This window comes from Enhydra lutris, unplaced genomic scaffold (assembly GCF_002288905.1).
Source record: "Enhydra lutris kenyoni isolate GAN:26980312 unplaced genomic scaffold, ASM228890v2 scaffoldscaffold10, whole genome shotgun sequence".
Classification (NCBI taxonomy): Eukaryota; Metazoa; Chordata; class Mammalia; order Carnivora; family Mustelidae; genus Enhydra; species Enhydra lutris.
The window spans coordinates 15068082-15087658 of NW_019154094.1; the positions used below are offsets into that span (position 1 = coordinate 15068082).

Here is a 19577-nt window from a genome sequence, read left to right on the forward strand (position 1 = left end):
TTAGGAACACCAGTTAACTTACTGCTAGTACCACTCGGACATGGGAAAAATTCATGCCTGTCATGCATCCCAGTTATCTGTGAATGGATGCCTGTCTGTTGTCATGTCATTCAGTATCTGTTTCTATTGCACGACCCTACCCTAGCATCTCAGGCCCAGCAGAGACTACATCCCAGGCCATCCCAGGCCTGCCCTGATTTCCTACATTAACATTAATCACATATAAATATCATCAAAACATCATTAAAAAGAGAATTAATTTCAAACCTAATAAGAACCCTGGCTGCCTGTCAGTCCATGGAGTGTGCAACTTTTGATCTTGGGGTTGAAAGTTTGGGCCTCACATTGGGTGCAGAGATAACTTAAAAATAAAATCTTATTCAGTTATTTATTTTTAATTTTTTTTTAAGTAGGCTCCACACAGAGCATGGAGCCCAATGCAGGGCTTGAATTCACAACCCTGAGATGAAGACCTGAGCTGAGATCAAGAGCTGGATGCTTAACCAAGTGAGCCACCCAGGTGCCCCCAAAATAAAATATTTTTTAAGAAGTTATGTCTTCAAAGATTAGACAATAATACTCATTCCAAACTGAAAATGGAAACTGTTTACAGGCAAAAAACAAAAACAACTCCAAAAAAAAAAAAACCAAAAAAACCCCCAAATCTACACTTTTCAATTGGTTATATATTGGTTATTTTTAAAAACTGGCTGGAAAATATCTTAAGATATGTTAAACATAATATCTTTTTAAAGGCTTTTTAATATGAAAAATAAAGCAATGACACCCCAGTAGCACTGAGTACACCTAACGCTGAGATGCTGATTGCTAAATACCATTCTGAAATAAAAAGAATCAGGGCATCTTAGGAAGGTAGCAGATTACAGGGCTGGGACAGGAAAAATACAAGATAATCCTGGAGCATCTTGTTGTGCCAGAAAGGAAGTGTTCAAAAAAAGGAGGGGGGCAGGATTAAAGGACACAGGAGCCAACCTAAAAAGGTACCAATGCTCAAAGCTGGAATGATTTGATTAACAAAATAAATAATGATAGTATTAGATTATAACCCAAATAATAAGTATCCCTCAGTCTGTACTGATATAGATAGAGGGATGGATGGATGAGAGAAAAGGGACAACTCTTCCTCATAAAAGAATTCTAACTAATAAATATAGAAGGAGTAAGGAAAATAAAAAAATCACAGTTAGAACACCAGAATAGTAATTGCTGCAGGTAAGATCCACTCATGGATGCTGAATTAGCAGACCAAGCTTAGAAAACAAGATACTGTGCAGTTCAATTTCTAACACAATAAACACTTATTAATTACAAAGACAAAAACAGTAACTTTATAATGGATAAACACGGCAGACATCATCTCAACCAAGTAATCAAAGTTAAAGTTACCAATAATGAGACATTTTAATTTTAATATCCTGTACTTCTTGAGATGATGTTCTGAGAAGTACACATCATATCTGGGGTATTCTTCCCAGTAATTTTTAACCTCAGACTAATCATGACAACACACTAGAAAAAAACAAAATTTAAAAACAGACTGTAAACTATATGAACAGTACTCCAAAGAATCAAGGTCATGAGAGACAAGGAAAGACTGAGGAGCTCCACAGACAGAAGAGGTCTATGGAGTTATAATACCTACATGCAATGTAGAGAACTGGATTGGATCTTGAAACAGATAAAGCACATTAATAGAAAAACTGGTGACTCCCAATAAACTCTGTTTAGTAAATTGTATCATGCCAATGTTAAATTCTTTGTCTTGATTATTGTACTATGTTTATATAAAATGTTAACTTCAGAGAAATCTAAATAAATTACTTCTATAACTCCATGTAAGCCAAATATTATGTCAAAATGAGGTTTTAAAAAAAGTAACACTTCTACTTCATATCATATACAAAAACTAACCCAAAGCAGATTAAAGACCTAACTGTAAGAGTTAAAATTACAAATATCTTAGAAGAAAACATGGGAATAAATCTTTATGGCTGTGGATTAGCCAATAGCTTCTTAGATATAATCAAAGCACAAGCAACCAAAGAAAACAGAAACTGAACTTCATCAAAATTTAAAACTTTTGTGTTTCAAAGAACACTACCAAGAAGGTGAAGACAACCCACAGAATGGAAGGAACTATCTGCAAATCATGTATTTGATGAGGGTCTAAGGTACAGAATATATAAAGAATTCTCACAACTCAATAAAAAAGTCAAGTGACCCAATTTTTAAATGGGTAAAGGATTTGATTAGACATTTCTCCAAAAAAGATATACAAAAGGCCAATAAGCATATGAAAAGCCACTTGGCACCATTAGTCATTAGGGAAAATGCAAATAAAATTATAATAAGATACCATCTCATATCCACTAGGACAGCTGTAATCAAAAAGACAGATAAGAATTAGTGCTGACAAGATACGGAGAAATTAGAACCCTCACACATTACTAAAGGAAATGTGAAAATACAGCCACCCTGGAAAACAGCTTAGTAGTTTCTCAAAAAAGTAAACATAATTACCTTATTACCTAGCAATTTCATTCCAAGACAAGTGAAAACATATGTTCACACAAAAACTTAAAACAACTGTTCATAGCAGCATTATTCATAATACCCAAAAAGTAGGAAAAAAAGCAAAATTTTCATCAAATGATGAATGGATAAGCAAAATGTCATATTTCCTTTTAATATATAAAATTCAGCCATAAAAAGGAATGGAGTACTGATATATACTACAACATGGATGAACTCTGAAAATATTATACTAAGTGAAAGAAGCCAGAGAAAAAAATGCAAAATGAAATTGTTTTATTTCATTCATATGAAATGTATAGAACAGGAGAATCCACAGAGAAAGTAGATGAGTGGTTGCCAGGGTGTGGGGGGAAGGGGCAATGGCTCATGACTGAAAGAAGACATAACGGAAATTTCTGGGGGCAGTGATAACATTCTGTTTCTTGATCTCCAGAGTAGTGAAATGATATGCTCACTTTATGAAAATTTACCAAACTCAGGGGGTGCCTGGGTGGCTCAGTGGGTTAAGCCTCTGCCTTCGGCTCAGGTCATGATCTCAGGGTCCTGGCATCCAGCCCCACATCAGGCTCTCTGCTCAGCGGGGAACCTGCTTCCCCCTTTCTCTCTGCCTGCCTCTCTGCCTGCTTGTGATCTCTCTCTGTCAAATAAATAAAATCTTAAAAAAAAAAAAGAAAGAAAGAAAGAAAATTTACCAAACTCAGGATTTGTATGCTTTCCTACATGTATGTTATACTGCAATAAAAATGCTTACTTTTTTCAAAAAGTGGGAAAAAACAGCCTGACATCACAGTATCAGAACAGACTGGACCTCAGTCTAAGGTTCCAGCTCACTCAAGAACTAAACTAAATTATATTACTAGAAAACGTGATCAGTTTGAACATGGAATGGACCATGAAGCATTTTTCTCTAGTAAGAGTAAAGTTTAGATACAATTGTCCATTTTTCACATCATTCAGAAAACATAAAGCACTTGTGAACCGACTAACTGGAGGGAGGAACATCCCAGATTCCTCCATACTGGGATTATATAATTTCATAACAGAACCAGAGATCAGTAGCACTGAAGAAGCCCTTGTACTATCTGGGAGCCTAAGCTCAGGAGATTACTCAAACTTCAACTCTCAAACCACAGAACTACATCAAGCTACTATGAAGTGCTACAAGTTCACAAGGAAATTTAAAGGCCATTATTAGCATCTCGCACCCTCCTAATATAATCCTCACTGTTTAATGGCCTACCGTCCATGCTAGACTGGAAGCTCAATGAAGGGAGGCTTCATCAAAGCTTTATCTCCAAAACACAACAGTGTCTGGATATGGTAGCTGCCCAGTAAGCATCTGCTGAATAGATAGTTCGATGAGACAGTCCAGCAGCAACAGTTACACCAAACACCTGTTTTGATTAAAAGAGTAAACTTGCAGAGGAGCAAATACTGGGGTTATAGAGCACCCAGTTTGAGGGAAAGACACAACTCTTCACACAACTGTCTTCACCGTTCTCAAAAAAATAAACAAACTTTGCTAAGATAAAGAACACTGTAGTGACTACCTCAAGCTCCACCCTGCTAGGGGATAAAAAGGAAGAGGCAAAAAGCAGAAGTGAAAAAGAAAGGGGAGTAAATTCTAACTGCTCTTTAAAAAATGGTACAGAAGTTTGCCTTCACCCCTCAGCAGAGATTTATCTTCAATTTGGGGCTTTTTTGTTTTTTTTATTTTTTAAAAAAGTGTGGGGCACCTGGGTGGCTCAGTTGGTTAGGCATCTGCCTTTGGCTCGGGTTGTGATCTAGGGGTCCTGGGATCGAGCTCTCTGTCAGGCTCTCTGCTCAGCAGGGAGTCTGCTTCTCCCTCTCCCTCCGTGCTCTCTCTCGGTTTTTTCAAATAAATAAATCAACAAAGTGTGTATGGGGGCAGAGGGAGGCTGAGATCAGTAATCCAAATGAAATCAGGACTCACACAATATATTAATGATCAACTGTCCTGCTTTTTACAGATTATTTCATTGGGTTGAAATTATTTTCAGCAAGAGGTAGAATACAATCTATATGTACACACAAATAGGCTATGTCATAGATTATCAGCAAATGAAACCTTATAGACTTGATTTCCAGGAACTGCTTTATTTTTAACTTTGATTTTTCATTATACATATATATATTTTAAAAGATTTTATTTAAATGGCAGAGAGTACAAGCAGGGGGAGCAGCAGGGAGAGGGAGAAGCAGGCACCCCACTGAGCAGGGAGCCCAACATGGGGTTGGGCCTGGGATCATGACCCGAGCAGAAGGCAGACACTTAATGGACTGAGCCACCCAGGCGCCCCATTTTTTTTTCTTTTTTAGTAATCTCTACACCCAACATGGGGCTCAAACTCACAAGGCCACGATCAAGAGTTGCATACTCTTATGACTGAGCCAGCCAGTTGTCCTCCCAGGAAGTACTTTAAATACTTGGGATTCACATCCGAAACTGTGGGATTTTTTAAAAAATCAATTTAAGGCAAAATAATAGGAGTAAGAAAATAACCAAGAGCAGTCCTACACTGATTACTAAACGTGCAAGGACACTAACTATAATAAGGGAGGAACATTTGGGCACACATTAAATGACAGGCATTAATTCTTAAATGCATTCTCATTCTTAGTACCTCCAACAACACTCTTAGGGTATTATTTTTCTGCTTTATAGTTGAGGGAAACGAGACTCAGAAAATTGAAGAAACTGGCCAAAAACCAGACAACCAGATGTTCAAAACCCAACAGCTTGTGCTCTCTTTACTAGAGAGAGAGGGACAAGCAGACTCTGCACTGAGTGTGCAGCGCCAACTTGGAGCTCCATTGCACCATCCTGAGATAATGACCTGAGCCGAAATCAAGAGTTGGATGCTTAACTGAGCCACCCAGATGCTCTCTACCTTTTTAAAAAAAATTTATTGAAAAAAAAACTTTTTTTTTTATTTTTTTATTTTTATTTTGTTTATTTTTTTGAGAAAGATGAAGGCAATTGTGTGAAGGGTTGTTTCTCTCCCTTTTAAACTGGATGCTCCCAAACCTCAATTTTGGACTGAAATTGTCCAAAGAGTTGATAAAGACTTCAAGGAGGAACAGCTACTAATGATGCCTCAATTCTTATAAAATCAAGCAGTAGAGAAGTTCAGGAGGTGACCTCACATTACAGAAATGTCAACTTCCTAGGACACTCTGTAAGTTCATGTGATTTTTTTCTTAGTTTTAGAGCAATGTTATTTAATGAATTATATAATCTTCTTTCCTTTTTTCTTTTCTTTTTTTTTTTTTAGTTTCAGAGGTGGAATTTAGTGATTCATCAGTTGCATACAACACCCAGTGCTCATTACTTTCAGTACCCTCCTTAATGCCCAACACCAGTAAATTAAAAGGATTATTCACCATGACCAAGTGTGATTTATTCCTGGGCTGCAAATCAATCAATGTGACACACCACACTAATAAAAGACAAGAACCAGATGATTCTGGTATTTGACAAAATATAGCCTCCTTTCTTGATAAAAACTCTCCACTGTGTAGTTCATGTGATTTAAAGGCTCTCAAAAATTCCTCTCCCTTTCTGCTCAAATACATAAATCAATCAATAAAGTGTGAGGGGGTGTTTGGGTGGCTCACTCAGTTAAGAGACCAACTCTTTGATTTTGGCTTAGGTCATCATCTCAGGGTGGTGGGATGGGGCCCCAAGTCAGGCTTTACACTTAGTGCAGTCTGCTTGTCCCTCTTCTGCTCCTCCCCTCTCTCCAACCCCCCCAACTCCCTCTCTCAAGTAAATAAATTAAATAAATAAATAAATCTTTAAAGGTGCTCAGAAATTCAAAACATTTCTAAAATGTGTGTACGGGTAGCAAATAATTTTCTACACTGTGAAGATAAAAGAAAAACCACTAAATATCCAAATTAAGAAAAATGGTTAAATAAATTATGTTCCATAAAACTGTACTAATGAAGAGTCTTTAATGATCTGGTAAATTGTTTATGAGCATGTTTATCAATAAAAGCAGACTCTGGGGTCTGCCTTTGGCTCAGGTCATGATCCCAGGGTCGTGGGATGAGTTCCAAGTTGGGCTCCTTGCTCAGTGGCGAGCCTGCTTCTCCCTCTGCCTGCCACTCCCTCTGCCTGTGCTCTCTTTTTTTCTCTCTGGCAAACAAATAAATAAAACCTTAAAAGAAAAAAAAAAAGCAGACTCTGATAGTCAATCTGTTTGGGGTATTGCTGCCCAGCCTATGCTTTGGAAGTGTCCCCTCCTCCTTTTACAAGTAGCCACTATGGTCACTGAAACGCGGTTTCCTAACAGATGACTGAACAAAAGGGAGCACCTGACCCATGCTGGGCCAATCAGATATTCCAGTATTTGAATTGAGCTTCAGCCTGGTTCCAGAATATAAAAGTAGTTTGGCTAAAATCAGTATCACAATAATCCAAAATCAAGAGAAACTGAGGAGCAGAAACTGAGACCCTTGAAAAAGAAACCAGTCTCGGCACAAAGAATGGAACAGACTGGCAAAGAGAAGCAGAGACAAAAGACCACACAGCTCCGGAGAAACAAAGGCAAAATGCCTGAGGCTTTCCAAATCCCATGAGGTTCATTCCAGCTTCCTGCAACTGGGTTCCAAGAGACTCCTTACAATCAATCTTTTTTCTTAAATTTATTTGAGAGCGTTTCTGTTCCTAACAATCAAATTAATTCTTGACAGATATGAATTATGTAAAAAAAAAAGCATTAATGAAAATATCAACTATTAATAGCACTTGTTTCTTGGTATAATTATGAGTGATGTCTTCTGATGTTTATAATTTTCTTTCTTGCCAAGTTTTCAACAATGAGCATATTATTACTCAATCAGGGAGAAAAAACTTGAATAAATGAGGCAATTCTGAATTCAGATAATTAAGGCTTTACTATATAATCAGGTAATTTTAGAGCTGGAAGTGACTTAGAGTTTATAAAAATCCAGAGGATTTGAAACTGCGTTCCAGAGGACACGTGGATTCTGTAGTGACGCTCTAGGGTCACTTTGTGGGAGAAGGAAGAAGCTGAGCACACCTCCTATAGTCAACACCTTTTATAGTTTCTTTCCAACTTAATAGATACTGTTCATTGTCCCCTTTACCAAGGACAGGGCCTAACAGACATTTTATGCAAAATGGACCACTCCTCTAACCACACAGTCTTCAGCTAATTGTTTGCCCCAAACCAGGCCTGAGTACCTTCCTCTGGCATCTCTCTTCATTGAAGTGGCTGAAAAGGGCAACTTCTCCACCATAAAGACTACAGAAGCCAAGGAAATAAGTTGCAGAGAGCATGAAGCATGAATAAAATCCAAAAACCAAAAGCATAAGCAAGAGGCTTCCAAGTTATGGGCTCTAGCCATTTTATGAAGCCCCAATAGTTTTGTACGTTGAATATCTTGAAAAAGTTTCCTTCTCTGCTTGAGCTATAGCTTAGTTTCCATTGTCTGCAACCAAATACACACACACACACACACACACACACAGACCCCATCTCAACCAGGTTAGCCATTGAGGTCCCATATTAGATTTTTATTTAGACAGGGAAAAAAGTTTCCCTGTTTAAAAAAAAAAAAAAGTACTGATTCTACTAACACAACTTCATTTTACTAGTGAGAAAATTAAGGTTCAAAAGTCTTGCCTTTACAAAGCAAGTTAAGGATTTTCTCCACTGAAAATGAAAAGGGAATTTCAGTACTTCCCAAACACAGACTTACGTAGGTCTTGAGTCACAGGTATTGTTCCCAACATTTCACCAACATTAATTTCTCTAATTCTCACAGCAGTGCTCTGATGCAGATACTGTTACAGAGGGAGTGTGAGTCAAGTGTAGTAATATGCCCAAAGTCACAGACTCAAATCTAGGCAGTCCAGCTCTGGAGTCTCAGTTCTTGACTGATGTGCTATACTGTCCCTTTGATAAGGATTTAAGCTTAACCAAGTGGTGCTGTTCATGCATTTGTTTAAAATTTACAAATGGTACTTTCTGTGATGGCACAACAGAGTCTTACATCTCTTTCAACCCTAAAATTCAAAGACGGTGACAGCACAGGTGTCTTCTAGGATATTTTAGTCCAAATTTAGTTTTTACCTATTCTTTAATTAATTTCCCTTCTGAGTCTCCATGGTTGTGCATTATAGGAATTGCAGCTGGAGTTACTGTATGTCACTTACCCAACACAAGTCTATGTTCACCACCTTCTTTTCCCATTACAGCCACCCCACCTGTCCATTTTGGCCTGGATAGGGCCATAATACAAAAGTTAAATACATTTTTTAAACTATTTCATTATATTCATTACTAATTTGTGTTCCTTTTCCTTCTTTTAAAAGTGGCAAGGTATAATATTCTACATTTCCCATAAAAATGAAACAAAATTATGTTGCAATCCATTTAATGTGTTTATCTTTCTTTGGATCCTTTATTAGGGCATCTTCCCCACCCTCATTCAATGCCTTCTAAAATCAGTGATTCTTAATCTGGAAACAGTGGAACAGAAGATCCACTGATGACCACCAGACAGTCCACAGAAGTATATACTTAATTTTGTATTAGTAAGATTTTTATAACGGAGTTTATATTTTTTTAAAAGATCCAGAATGCAAAAAAAGTTAAGAACTACTGACCTAAAGGAAACTGTTCAGTAGCATATCCCATGGGAAATGAAATTCAAAATAAGTCCTTTAATGATTCACATTTTTGTAGCATCTCAATTATGCTAAATACTGTCTATCTGGTCAGAAGAACATGTTTATAAATAATGTCCCAAATGATTAGAGTCCACAAGGATCTCCTTCAGCTACTTTAAAATACAATCAACTACAACAACCCACTCCTAAGTTTACGGTTAAATTGTATTTTACTACATATATAACTTCAGGTTAACATGTCAATGTAAATGAAAGATGACTTATAAATCTCTAATTCAGGGGCACCTGGGTGGCTCAGTGGGTTAAAGCCTCTGCCTTCGGCTCAGGTCATGGTCCTAGTGTCCTGGGATCGAGCCCCACATCGGGCTCTGTGCTCTGCAGGGAGCCTGCTTCCACCTCTCTCTATCTGTCTGCTTCTCTGCCTACTTGTGATCTCTGTCTGTCAAATAAATAAATAAAATCTTTAAAAAAAAAATCTCTAATTCAAAGTCTTTGGAAACTGTTGTTTGTCTCGACAAGATAAAGTATTCACTCATTCCATCAAGTACATATGGAACACCACTAATGTACCAATCATGGGATTTGGCCCTATCTTCTTCCGTGATTAATTCTTGGTTCCCCTCTAAATTGTAGTCTAAATCTACAAATACGGGTTAAAGTGTTTTTTGTTCATATTTGTATGCGCAGCAACCAGCATAAGGCCTACATCTTAGTGGAAACCTAATGTGTACTGAACTGCATAATGATAAAACAGAGAAGACATGTTGAATACAAAAGCAGTAGCTCTGCTTTAAGAAAAACCTCCCAAGCCCATTTTCATAGCTAACTCATGCCACTAAAGTCTGAATGAGGTGGTTCATTAAAATCTATCATCATCACCAAAACAAACAGACAAAAACTTTTTAAACATACCTCCTTCTAATAAGGTTTTCCTTGGATACAATGACAAGCCATGTCTTATGCTACAAAAGGGACCCTAAACAATGTCAAGAATAAATAACATTCGAAGGCCTTTCAATAAGACACCATAAGATGGAAAACTTGAATGATTCACAAGCAAGATAAACTATGAACTATGTTAATCTTGATCACAGCTTTCAGGCCAACTCTTTTCAAAAGCAACGTCAAGGAATAAAAGAAACGATTTTTTAAAAATAACAGAAATGAGGAACAAAACGAGGAAATGGAGAAAATCATGCTGAGATAAGCATTTTGGCTCAGGCTGAGGGGAATGCTCTCAGAATTACTGGAAATGGCCAAAACGGTCAAGGAGTCTAAAAAGTTGGTTGTGTGAGGCTTGGTTATTATAGTTCACCATATGTCAGGGGCATTGTTCTCGTCTTCAAAAAAGTCCCCAACATCCTGCCTGCAGCCTTCTCCCGGTGCCGCTAACCATTTGTTATTCCTGTGACACCCGGCTAAAAACAAAAATAAACAAAAACGAACCTCAGCAAGTATTTAGGAGGGGCCTAGAGAGAACTTTTCACCCCTAGCCGCAGCCCACGATCCTCCCACGGGAACTGGCAATGGACCGCAGCCCGGCCCGACAGGCGGAGGGGCGGCCGGCCACGCCCGGATGCGCAGCAGCCGGGGTCCGGGCCAGCCGCCACACGCTCTGCTGGGGCCTCCCCGGCAAGGAGACCCGGACGAGGCGCCGGGGAAAAGGAGCGGCCGGGCCTCACCTCCACGGCTTGGCCCAGCTCCAGGTCGAAGCCCACCACACACACGCAGTGCAGCCAGGCCGAGAAGCCGTCCCAGCGCAGCAGGCCCCGGCCGCGGCCCTCATCCTCTTCGTCGTCCTCCGGCGTGCCTCCCGCCGCCACCACCACAGCCGGCGCCCCGTGGTCCTCGGCTGCCGCCAAGGTCTCGTCCAACGGCCCGCGGGAGCCGGGCCCTGAGGCTGCCAGGCCCCGCAGAGCCATCCGCCGCCCCCTTGCTGTTCGCGCCGCCTCCACTGCGGACAGCGCAGCAGAGCGCTCCCGGATCCGCGCAGGCGCAGCCTCCGCTACCGCAGCGGCAGCCGCCGGGGACGGACTGGGCCCGGGCGGGGCCGGACTGGGCCCGGGCGGGGCCGGGGCCGGGGCGGGACTGGGGCCCACGTGACCCTGGGAGGCCGGCTCCGCGCTGGGGCACTTTACCACCGCGCAGACTTGGGGTCGTCTTGCTGGCGCTTGGCTGTGTTCACGAAGCCAGCCCTGACATCCTTGTCTTAAAGCTCTTCAAGAGTGGTTTATGAATCCTGATACCCTTCTTCGAAGTCCAATGATCAGGGGAGGAGTTATTCTTGGAATGATAGGTTCACAATTATAAGGTATTATTAAATTATTAAACATAGTGGTAACGGTGGCTAAAACTGAATACTTACTCCTTTCAGTTGATGCGCCAGCAAGTACTTTACAAATATTTACTCTATTGACTTTTCAAATCATGACCAGTAGGTAGACTTCATTCTTTTTACAGATAAGGAAATTGAGATGCTGAGAGGTTACATGACTAGCCCAACAAGTATTACAACTTTGATGACGCTTTCAGTTCACTCTCTCCTTTGCTGATTCAGAGATCTGTGCCTTCACCTAGCTGTTCCTTCTCCACCAAGGCCCCACCCACCTTTTCTGATCTGGTTGCCTGTGACTCATTCAACACTCACACTTCCGCAGTGCTTTCTGAAACCAGGTTGGCCTCCACAGCAACCTGTAGATCACTGTAGACCAATCTCTCTTACCAAGGGCCTAGTCTCAGGCAGCTTTGTGGCTGTGGTTGTTTAGATTTTATTATTATTATTATTCATTTATTTGACAGAGATCACAAGTAGGCAGAGAGGCAGACAAAGAGAGAAGAGAGAGGACGAAGCAGGGCCCCCGCTGAGCAGAGAGCCGGTTATGGGGCTCTGGGGCTCGATTCCAGGACTCTGAGATCATGACCTGAGCTGAAGGCAGAGACTTTTTTTTTTTTTTTTTAATTTATTTGACAGAGAGAGATCACAAGTAGGCAGAGAGGCAGGCAGAGAGAGAGAGAGAGTAAGGGAAGCAGACTCCCCGCTGAGCAGAGAGCCGGATGTGGGACTCTATCCCAGGACCCTGAGATCATGACCCGAGGGGAAGGCAGTGGCTCAACCCACTGAGCCTCCCAGGCGCCCCTGAAGGCAGAGGCTTAATCCACTGGCCACCCAGGTGCCCCAAGATTTTATTTTATTTTTTTAAGATTTTACTTATTTAAATTTCAGAGAAATAGGACAGAGGCACAAGTAGGAGAAGAGGCAGGCAGAGAGAGAAGCAGGCTCCCTGCCAAGCAAGGAGCTTGATGCAGAGCTCCATCCCAGGACTCATGACCTGAGCTGAAGGCAGATGCTTAACGGACCAAGACACCCAGGCATCCCTAGATTTTATGTTTAAGTAATTTCTGTATTCAACGTAGGGCTGGAATTATAACCCCAAGTTGCACACTCAACCAACTAAACCATCCAGGCGCCCCAAAATGCTTTGTATTCTCAGAGATCAGCACTGTGCTGAGCACCCAGGAGGCACTTGGTCTTTTGAATTATTACCGATTATTGGTCCAGCGTAATACTCCTGATTAGGATTTTATTCACCACATACTATGCAGAGTATAAACACCACAACGAAAGTAAATAGGAAACACACAAGAATAATATCCCAAGAGAAAAATGAGTAAAAGACAATGGATAGTAACTGATGATAAACAATTTTTTTTTTAAATCAGTTTTGGGTGATTGGGTTATGGACATTGGGGAGGCTATGGGCTATGGTGAGTGCTGTGAAGTGTGTAAACCTGGCAATTCACAGAGCTGTACCCCTGTGGCTAATAATACATTATATGTTAATAATAAAATAAATAAATAAATAAAAATCAATTTTCATGCTTTTACACACATTATCTTACCTAATCCTCCTCACAACCTGAAAAGGCAGATCTCATTATTTTCCCCATATTTACGGGTAAAGATTCTGAGACTCCATGAGATGATGATGATGCACAGCCAATTGGTGGCCTAATGGATTTAAACCCAGATCTCTCTGAGTCAGCCTAGCTCCTGAGCATTTTGCTGCACTGTCCTGTCAGACTTACCCCATTTGACAAACATTGTTCTGTATACATCCTTCAGATTTTTATTTCGAGTGTTAGCATCAATATTTCAAGAAAAGGGTCAAGTATCATCAGCCATCAATAGTGATGTTTGCTAGAGACTATTTTTAGTACATCAGATGAACTAGGAACAGGATTAAAGTTAAAAGCCGAGTCTGTGGCCAAAGCAATCTGCCCTCCTACTCTAGAGAGCCACTGTAGTTGAGAGAGAAAAACAATGTTCTGCATTTAAGTTAGTCTTTAATCCCACTGTTTGGAAAGAACAGTAGCCTTTACTATTAAAACAGAATTAGGGCACCTGGGGGGCTCAGTTAGTTAAGCATCTGCCTTCAGCTCAGTTCATGATCCCAGGGTCCTGGGATCAACACACATGGGGCTCCCTGCTCAGCAGGGAGTCTGCTTCTCCCTCTCCTTCTACACTTCCCCACAGCTTGTGTGCTCTCTCTCTCTCTCTCACACACTCCCTCTCTCTTTCAAAAAATTAATAAATAAACTCTTAAAAAAAACAGAATTAGAAAGAGCACTGGACTAAAAGTCAGAAGTTCTGGATTCTAGTGCCAGTTCCATCCATAATCATGGTAGGCAAGCTGCTCTAAGACTCAGTTTCTGCATTGATGAAATAGGAATGCTCATTCCCAGCTTACTCATCTCACTGATTGTGGGGAAGAGCCAAACTATCTCAATGCACGCCTTTTACTTGGTGCTACCTCATTATTAATAATTAATAAGCTTTAAATGCTGTTCCACAGAGGTGGCTCTTTGACATGTGAATACAGATTGCCATTCCCTGAAATGCTGTTGCATAATTTGAATTAAGAGTAATCTTGTGGGGCACGTGGGTGGATCAGATGGTTGAGTGTCTGCCTTCAGCTTGGGTCATGATCTCTAGTTCCTGGGACTGAGACCTGGGTCAGTCTCCCTGCTCAGTGGGATTCCACTTCTTCCTCTCCCTCTGCCTCCCCCCTGCTTGTGTTCTCTCTGTCTCTCTCTCTCTCTCAAATGAATAAATAAAATCTTTTTTTAAAAAGTAATTTTGCAAAATGTAACACCATATTAAAATGAAAACAACACATTAAGAGGACTGTGAGGTTTGGTTTTTTTTTTAAGATTTTATTTATTTATTTGACACAGAGAGAGAGATCACAGGAGGCAGAGAGGCAGGCAGAGAGAGAGGGGGAAGCAGGCTCCCTGCTGAGCAGAGAGCCCGATGCGGGGCTCAATCCCAGGACCCTGGGATCATGACCTGAGCCAAAGGCAGAGGCTTTAACCCACTGAGCCACCCAGGCGCCCCAGGACTGTGAGTTTGATGAGAAAGAGAGCACACTAGGGCTCTAAAGCATCTTAAAGATGGGGAAAAAATCATTTGGTTTGCTTTGGGAAAAAACTAACAAACATCACTAAAATCCACAAAATCCACAACTATTAGAGTGTATTATGCTGAGCAAAATAAGTCAATCAGAGAAAGACAATTATCATATGACCTCCCTGATATGAGGAATTTGAGAGGCAGGGTGGGGGGTTGTGAGGGGTAGGGAAGGAAAAAATGAAACAAGATGGGACCGGGAGGAAGACAAACCATAAGAGAGTCTTTTTTTTTTTTTAAAGATTTTATTCATTTATTTGGCAGACAGAGATCACAAGTAGGCAGAGAGGCAGGCAGAGAGAGAGAGAGAGGAGGAAGCAGGCTCCCTGCTGAGGTGAGAGCCCAATGTGGGGCTTGATCCCAGGACCCTGGGATCACGACCTGAGCCGAAGGCAGAGGCCCCAACCCACTGAGCCACCCAGGCGCCCCAACACCATAAGAGAGTCTTAATCTCACAAAACAAACTGAGGGTTGGGTTATGTTGGATGGGTTATGGACATTGGGGAGGATATGTGATATGGTGAGTGCTGTGAAGTGTGTAAGACTGACGATTCACAGACCTGTACCCCGGGGCAAATAATACATTATATGTGAATAAAAATAGTTAATTTTTTAAAAAGGTAAAAAAAAAAATCCACAACCACTAGGGCAACAGAAATTTCCTATTGCTTTTTTGTTTCTTTTCATCCTCAAAACTCTCATATTTGACCTTCGCCTCAATTTTAACCCAGTTTCTATGGTTAATGCTTATATGGGGTCTAAGGGGTAAAGTGCTAATACTTCCTTCTTAAGGTTCTGCATTAGAAACTTTGATTCTGAAAGGATCTTGGATCAGGTCATCTCTCCAAACTTCCCATCCTATTCGTGAATCTTCTGATGTTTGATTAGCCAGCTGCTAATGTTTGATTAGCCAACACCCCTTATTAAGGTAAAGTCACTACCTTGCAAAGCTGCTATTTTCTGGATGTTCATAAGGGCTAGAAAATTCTTCCTTTCATGGAGACAAGATCAATCAGCCACTTTGTAATGTATACCCCTTGGTCTAAGTTGTGCTTGCTGAGATTACAAAGAAGGGTCCAACTCTTCTACATGATAGGCCTCCCACTTATTGAAAATAGTTATCCCACGTCCACATACCTTCTAGTTTCCAGGGTAAACTACCCTAGTTCCTCCTACGATTCCTCAAAGGATATTGTTTGTAGGCCATTCATCATCCTGTTGCCCAACTGGGGCATACTCCAACTTGTCGATATCACTCTTAAAATGCGGTGCCGGAGAGGAAACCCCATCCTGCAGGTGTGATCTGACGAGTGCAGAGTATACTCTGGAACTATTACCTTACTTGTCCCAGCCGCCAGCCTTCTATTAATGCTGGTTCAGATCACATTTGCTTCTTTTGGCAGGCAGGTCACATCGCTGGCTCAGGTTGCATTCACTGTCAACCAAAGCCCTGGGTCTTTTTTCTTATGAGTACTAAAGTCAGAGTAGGCTGCTTTAGCCAAGGGTATGACTGGATACATGGCTCTGCTGCTCTTCTAATATTACCAACAACACTAAGCACAGGATTGAAAACATTCCAAACTTCTCTATTCACCCCAACCAAACTCTTGGCATTTCAGCAATTTTTATAGCTTAAGAAAACAAAAAGAAGGGGGGCACCTGGGTGGCTCAGTTGGTTAAGCATGCGACTCTTGATTTCGGCTCAAGTCATGATCTCAGGGTTGTGAGATTGAGCCTCACATGGGGCTCTGCACTGGGCAGGGAGCCTGCTTAAGATTCTCTCCCTCCCTGTCCCTCTGCCCCTTCCTACCTCCCAAAGGAGAAGGAGAAGGAAAGGAGGAGGAGGAGGAGGGAGAGGAGGAGAAAGGGAATGAGAGAGGAAGGAAGGAAGACAGGGGTACGCTTCTTCAGATGATGATGTGAATTGCAATGCCAGATATCTGGACTTAATTTTACTGCAAGGGAGGGAGTCCAAGTGCCCTAAATATCCATCTATGTACGCAACCAGAGGACTTCCCTCTTGCTTTTGAGCTAAATGTTACTGCAGCTATTAGAGCATAACTATACTTGTGGTGGCAAGAAAATACACAGAGGCTCAAGTGCCAGTGTGTTATCAACAGAGAATGGGGTTTTACTACCACACATCTCTTAAGAGACAAAATGCTGAACAGCAAGTTTAGAAGAGAGAATCCAGGCAAAGAAGACAATAAAATGCACTGTTGGATGCTTCCTAAGTAGTGTTTGTGAAGGCTTAAAAAAGAAACTGTGAAGAGCTTTGGGTTTTTGTCTTTACATTCCCAGGATTTCTTTGGTGCCTGGTACATGAGAGGCACTCAGTAAATATTTAATGAATGGATGAATATACTTTAAAAATCTCTAGTTGCAGATCTCCTATTTTATAGAGTTTTCCTTTCATGGTCAATTGTATGAACACATGAGAAGAATATAAAATATAAAAATGTTTCTTAAATGTATTTCAGTCTTAGCTTATGAGAAATAAAGATAGTAACACCTTATATTTTTGAAGATTTGCTTTTCCAACTGCCTGACCCAGTTCGTGCCGAGAAACAGGTTTAGTAAGCCCAGCTAGCAGTCAACATGCAAGACCGAAAAGGTAACCCGTCAAGTTCATGCTCTTTAATCAGAGGTGTGAGACCTTCGCTCATAAATTATTTTGTCTAAATTCACACAAAATTCTAACAGGTATGCTTGCCTAGCTTCCCAGAGTAAGCAGCAGATAAGGACAGTGAGGAGGCTTGGGGCTGAGCATGAAGAAAGTAGAAAACAAAAGGCTGTAGGTTAATGGAATGAAAGGAAAAGGAAAAAGGAATCAGAAGACAGAAGCATTTGGAAGGATACACAGTGAGCTATTAATAGTGGTTGCCTTATGTGGAATAGGAATGGTGGGAAATACAAGTGCTGGTAAATAGAAATAGGGAACTTTGCTTTCTATCTTACACAACTCTATTGTTTTAGTTAGAGAGGGCATACATTGCTTTTGTAACTAAACATTAAGAGACAATAAGAGTGCAATAGAGCTGCTTATAGAAGTGAAAAATTGGAAACCACCTAACTGTCCAAAAATAGGGGATTGGCTGAAAAATATCATATATCCATTCAATAGACTATGATACATCATTTAAAATGTCATAGAAGAATATTATATAGTAGAAAAATGTTGAACATACATACTTTAAGTAGAAAAGTAGAGAAAGGTAGATCACAAAGTGAAATATAGTGAATGATTCTGTTTTAATGGATTATATGCAAAAAGAAAAAAAGACACTAGAGTTGATAAGAAATATCCTGACATAGGAGAAATTTTCTGCTTGGAATTAAAATTTCTTTTTCTTCATCTGTGTAATATCTAGTATCTCTAAAACTGAAAACTTTTTTATAGGTATAATGAGAAATCAGCTAAAACAGAAGAGAAAGAAGTTACAATGGTTTCACTACTATCTTTGTGGCAGAAACTGCTATGCCACTATGATGATTAATTGTATGTGTCTACTTGATTGGACCACAGACGTCCAGATTGTCCAGATGGTTTGGTTAAATATTATTCTGGGTGTGTCTATGAGGGCGTTTCCAGATGAGATTAACATTTGAATTAGTAGACTTGAGTTAAGCAGAGTGCCCTCCCCAGCGTGGGTGGGCCTCATCCAATCCACTGGAAGCCTAAATAGAACAAAAAAGGCTGAGTAAGGAAGAATTTGCTCTCTGCCGGTCTTTGAACTAGAATGTTGGTCTTCTCCCGCCTTCTGACTCAGCCTGAAACTGGAACTTACAACAACTCTCCTGGCTCTCAGGTCTTTGGACTAGGACAGAAACTACACCATTGACTCTCCTGGGTCTCCAGCTTGCCATTGCACATCATGGGACTTTTTAGCCTACACAAGCACATGGGTCAAATATATCTCCCCACCCACCCACCCAGGATATATCTCCATCTTATTGGTTCTGTTTCTCTGAAGACTAATATACACTTTGGTACTGATAGTGGAGTGCTAATAAAACAAATAGCTAAAAAATGTGGAATGGCTTTAGAACTGGGTAATGGGTTGAGGCTAGAGGAGTTTGCATGTGCATAGAAATATGGCTGTTAGGGGGGAATGATTCTTGTGAGGACTCACAAAGAAAAGAGGAGAGCTGGAGAAGAAGCTTCTCTCTTTTTAGATAATATGTAAATAATCATCAAGAGAATGTTAATAAAATATGGATGGTAAAGACCAATCTGGTGACATCTCAGAGGGAAATGAGGAACCTAGTATTGGACAACGGAGGAAAGGTGGTCCTTCTTATAAAATGACAAAAGAAAACTTGGCTGAACTATATTTTAGTGTTTTGTGGAAGCTAAAACTTGCAAGCTACTGAGGAGATTTCTAAGCAAAGTATTTAAAAGGCAGTTTGGTTCCTCCTGACTGCTTGTAGTAAAATGCAAGAGAGTAATGAATCAAAGAAGGAATTGTTAAGCAAAAATTAACCAGAACTTAAAGATTTGGAAAATTCTCAGCCTATTCATACTGGAGAAAGAGAGAGAGAGAGAGAGAGAGAGAACACTAGCATGTGACCAAACAACAGTTAGATTAGTATGGATGTGAACCACAGACCTAATCAGTCACCTCAACACAAAGGGAAGGAAGCCTATCAGACCTCTTAGTTCTGACAGGGCCGGACCATAGAGTTCTGCAGGTGCAAACATGTGCTATTCTTTAAGACAAAGAGAATAACCACTGAGGTGATTCAGAGATCATCAGGACTACCTCCTCAGTTTCAGTGTGTGTGTGTGTTGGGGGTGTGGGGGGGTGATAATGGCTATTGTTTCAGTTCAGTACACCAGACAGCAGCCACCTGAAGTGTGGGGGAGTG

General features: G+C 40.6%; 1 protein-coding gene across 1 annotated transcript in view; it reads right to left on the minus strand.

Annotated features, from left to right (window-relative positions):
• LOC111143980 (DENN domain containing 6A) overlaps positions 1-11253 on the minus strand; it is a 61258-nt gene extending 50005 nt beyond the window's left edge. Inside the window, exon 1 of the mRNA XM_022498035.1 lies at positions 10924-11253. Within this exon, the coding sequence (XP_022353743.1) occupies positions 10924-11163 (240 nt within the window). The 5' untranslated portion in view covers positions 11164-11253. The remainder of the gene's footprint in view (positions 1-10923) is intronic.
• Between the last annotated feature and the right edge of the window lie 8324 nt (positions 11254-19577).